Genomic DNA, 4613 nt, shown 5'->3' on the forward strand with positions numbered 1-4613 from the left:
GCACATGGACCAGAGGCAGCAGAGGGGAGAAGGAGAAGGACAGAGATCACACAGCATTACTTCTAAATGAGGTAAGAAACACTCTGATAATTTCTTGTTGTTGCAAACAATGTAAATTTTAATTCAAAATGAAACTGAAATGCATTTACTTCATGGACTTTCACTGTATCACAAACTTAATTGTGGTCTTTAAATCAGAAATGTACAAATGATAACTATTGAACCATAGACAAATGTGACCTTATGAATACCATTCAAGAGGCATCACAGACAATGTCATTTCTTATGGCCACGCACTCCTAATGCCTTCCCTGTACTTTTTCCACTGTGCATGGTGATATTACTGCCATCAGTCAGCTTTCTATTACTTCGCCGTGTGCCACTTAAGCAATGCTCAAGTGTGCCACTCACAGCACTGCCGGCACCACTCTCCCCCATTGGTAGTTGCTTTTCTGGGGATGCATTAGACTGTGAATTTCCTGATGGATCAAAAGTAGTCCCCACTCCCTTTTGAATATGTTCAGATGTTTTCATCAAGAGTACCTGGGTTGAAAGGGTCTGTTTGCAGAGGCCACGTGTACAATTTGAAAGGCAAGTCATTTCCCTGTTATGAGCCGGCATGTTGGTCAGTAGTCGTACCTGCCTTTTACCACTTATATTTTGCTGTTTTTGCATCAATGTGCACATGGTCTCCAAAGAATTGGCAATGCGGTCAAGCTTTAATGCAGATGTTTCATGGGCTGTCTTCATTACATTGATCATTTTATTCATACTGGTAGATAATGAACCCATTTGTTTGCTGATATGTCCCAGTTTTCCTTTAATAATTCTAATGTCTTTGCCTTGCAGGCGCTGTACCTTTAATATTTTGTCTTCAAGAAGATTGCCAGTGATGTGACCCTCTCCAAAATGACCACTTTCTCTCACATTACCTCGGCGCAAAGAAAACTGCTGAAGTCTCCTTCGCCTACTCAGCCTTGTATTTGTGACTGTTGGAGTGCTTTGAGGTTGCCTTTCTGGTACATTGTCATTCTGCTCAGTTTCAGAATCTGTTTGGAGCAGTTGTCGCACTTTCTGTCTTTCCCCTGTTTGTGAATTGGCTGCTGATGTACTAGGAGCATTTCCCAACTGTGATTCTTGAACTTCTTGGTTGTGGAAATCCCTCAAATCCTGCTCAATTATGTCTTGCAGTGCTTCTATGGTTTAAAAACATGCAAACATGATGTTAATTTAAGTTTGCACTTTCCTTTAAGTATGTAATAAAATGTGACAATGTTCTCAATCACATGATTCCAGTCTCATTCATAATAATTCTTTATAGTAATGAAGGTACTATTAGAAATTATTGTTTGTGCATGATGGAGTCCTAAAAACTACAACTCCCATAATGCACTGCTTTCATTTACCGCACATTACATGACTGTTGCTGGTAACACACACAGATCATTTCATACACAACACAATTACAATGCTGATAATCTATCTACTTACACAACAGTCTTTAAATTAATAGGCTCCATTCAGACAATCAAAAGCACATACAATTCACTTACCTTCAGAAGGAGTTGGAATCTCTGAAGTATCAATGTCTATTACTCCGATTACAGCCTCAGTCAACAGTGTGCCTTCCACCATGTCTTCCAGGGGAGTGTTGGGTCTATCCCTGGGTGTTCCACCTCCAGTAAGCTTTGCTGATTTGATCCTCTTTGCTAGCTTCTCTTTTGCACGGCTGCGCAGGTCATACCATATTTTTTGTAAATTGTTTATGTCACGATGTGCCACTCCTACTGTGTTCACCTTTGCTTGTATGGCAATCCATAGGTTCCTTTTGACAGCCTCAGGGACCTTCAGAGAAAGCTTACCAAAAAGCTGCTCCTGTCTTGCAGTCACCTCCTCAATAAGGATTTCCAACTCTTGATCTGAAAACTTAATTTTCCTTTTCCTGGCTGGCCCCTCTTCAACAGGATTCTCATTTTCCATTTTTCAGCAAAATTGTCAGGCACAAACTGCAGCAGCAACCTCCAGGGAAAGCTCACTCAGCAAACTGCCAAACCACACCTTCAAAAAAGGGAGCAGCTGCGCCTAATTGCTGTACTGGCTTTGAGGCAGTTGAATCAATGAGATTCATCATGTGTGTGAATTCGCAATTTGCGATATCGCAAAATGCGAATTCGCAATTAAGAATTCGCATTTTTAATGCGATTCGGAAAAAATTGCGATTTTTACCGACTCGCAATAAAATTGCGAAAAAAATGATGCATCGCCATTTGCGATTCCTTATTTGCGATTCCTTATTTTTCGCAAATAAGGAATCGCAAATAAAAACGTTGATGCATCTACCCATATGAAACCGTCCCTCTTTATAAGGAGCCATACAACGCCTGTTGACAACCACCACCTAATAACTATCACCCTTGTCCTGCTTCAAGCCCTGCCCTCCCAATAACCACTACCTTTTAATTTTCCCATGTGGTACAATCCAATATCTACTGCGCTTTTGCTGCTGCGTGCAGCACATGCCAATAACTGACACCTTTTTTTACTTCTCCAAGCAAGACCTGCCAACAGGCAACAACCACTATCCTTCGAACGCACGCCACTGCAGGGCATGCCAATAAGAACCAATCGCTTACTGCTCCCTACTGTGCATGCCACCAGACACCACTGTTCTACAACACGATGCAACAAGCGCCAACAAGTACCATTCTTTTACCAGCGCTTACCAAAACTTCCACCATACTCTGCAGTTCTTGCCGGTAACAAGCAGTCTTTTACTGCTCCATATTTCACATACAGTCATCACCGTTCTTTCATCTTTTTATCCTCTATATAGCACCTGACAATAACTACCATCATTTCAGTGTTCCATAGATTGCTTGGTGATATTCTCCACCATTCTGTCAGACGATGCATTCATTGCCTACCAATAATCACCACCCCTTTGCTGTACCATACAGGATTGCCGAACCCACCGCAACTGTTATACTGCATCACCCACTGTGTGCCAATAAGAACCTCTCTTTTTCTGCTCCATACTGCTTGTGTAAGAACTGCCACCCTCTTACTGCTTCATGCAGCACCCACTGATAACGACTAAGTGTCTCAACTGGCAGTTTTCCTACACACTGCGCAACACACGAATTATCACAAAACAATGTAGCACAAGCGAATAGCCACTACCTAAACCCACCTTCCACTACCCTGCCCTGCTTGACCAGCCACTCTCACCCTGTCTCTTTGTCTCTCTCACTCTCTGTGCCCCAGCTCACTTAAATTTCTGCTGGTTCTCTTTTCATTTCCCCTTGGTTCTCAGTTACTTTGGTTAAAGGCCAGCTATGTTGGACCACTGTCAAATTCTGTACTTTTCCATAAATGGTTTTGTGTAATCTGCAGATCAGAGATTTTAACGCCTGCGGTAACAAGTTTGGGGGGCTTACAGGTCCTATACGAGTAACTTGGGGCCCGATTACACCCGGCGGTGGTGGTCCCTCCGCCATCTGCATGCCCTTTTCCCCCCGGCTGATCAGGATGGCAGGGGGAAACGTTCCGCAATCGTGGCAGGCACGAAGCCCGCCCACCACGCTTCCGCCACATGCAATTGTAACGATAGCCTGGCAGTGCACATATTGCCGTGGTTATGGTAGCTGTGCCTCGAAGGCATCGCCAGCCCGATCACGATGCTGGCATCAGCCAGCCTTTCCAAGGTGGTGGAACTGCCATGGAAAGGGTGGTGGAGGCCGGCTTTGGGGAGCCCGTTACAGGCCCCCTCAGTTGGGGGGGCACTTGTGCACTGGGGTACCCATGGTACCCCCTTCCATTTCCATGCACAAGGTAGCAGGCACCGCGCGGTGCCTGCCACATTGTGCATGGAAATACAGCACAACATGGCTATTGGACATTGCGGTGGGTGCTGCAGCCAGCAGCACCCGCCGCAATGTTGAATTGCCAGATGCGACCGCCGCAGTGGCAGTTGCATCATTAACAGAAGTGCCGGACCGCCGCATGGCAGGGAGGTGGTCCCGTTACTGCTAAGGTGGCGGGCGCACTGAAGTCCGCCCACCATCCTAATGACCCCATTGGTTCCAAATGTAGCAACTGACCCTTCAGCTAGACCTACAGTTCATCCTTCCTACAACACTGGGAACCAATAGTTTATTACACTCTGCGTTTTTTCAAATGTACTTGGTTTAACGAAAGATATTGAAACAAAACCACAGGGTGCATGAGTTCAAACTTGTGCAATAATACGCTCAATTTGACATTTGCACTTAGTTATAAATATGTGAGTGTGTGCAAGTTTATTAGTAAAATTGTTGTAAATATTGGGCCATATTTATTTTCTCTGCAGTTGCATACAATAAATGTAGCCCAATAACACGTTATTTAGAGTAACCATGCTTTAAAGATGTATTAACACATTTGTTGCTACAGGTCACATTGTTTTTTTTTTACAACAATATAGCAAACGTGGCATGATGAAAACACTGTTTACTGCCTTACAGATGGAGTGTAACAAGGGAAAGAAATCTAATAGTCATGAGGTGTCGACTGTATGATTTTACTTTACTGTATAACTCTAACTCCTTGCATGCATGTTCTGGTCAAATATCTGT

The 4613-nt window shown here is 43.9% G+C and overlaps 1 protein-coding gene across 1 annotated transcript; it reads right to left on the minus strand.

The window, feature by feature from the left end:
• Positions 1-276: 276 nt before the first annotated feature.
• On the minus strand, positions 277-1635 carry LOC147707831 (uncharacterized). Its single transcript, XM_086925677.1, has 2 exons — positions 1554-1635; positions 277-1196 (listed from the first exon to the last, which is right to left on the minus strand). Exons 1-2 carry the CDS (start codon positions 1633-1635, stop codon positions 277-279), a joined length of 1002 nt encoding a protein of 333 aa, XP_086781803.1.
• Between the last annotated feature and the right edge of the window lie 2978 nt (positions 1636-4613).

Source organism: Lissotriton vulgaris, chromosome 6 (assembly GCF_964263255.1).
Source record: "Lissotriton vulgaris chromosome 6, aLisVul1.2, whole genome shotgun sequence".
NCBI classification, from domain to species: Eukaryota; Metazoa; Chordata; class Amphibia; order Caudata; family Salamandridae; genus Lissotriton; species Lissotriton vulgaris.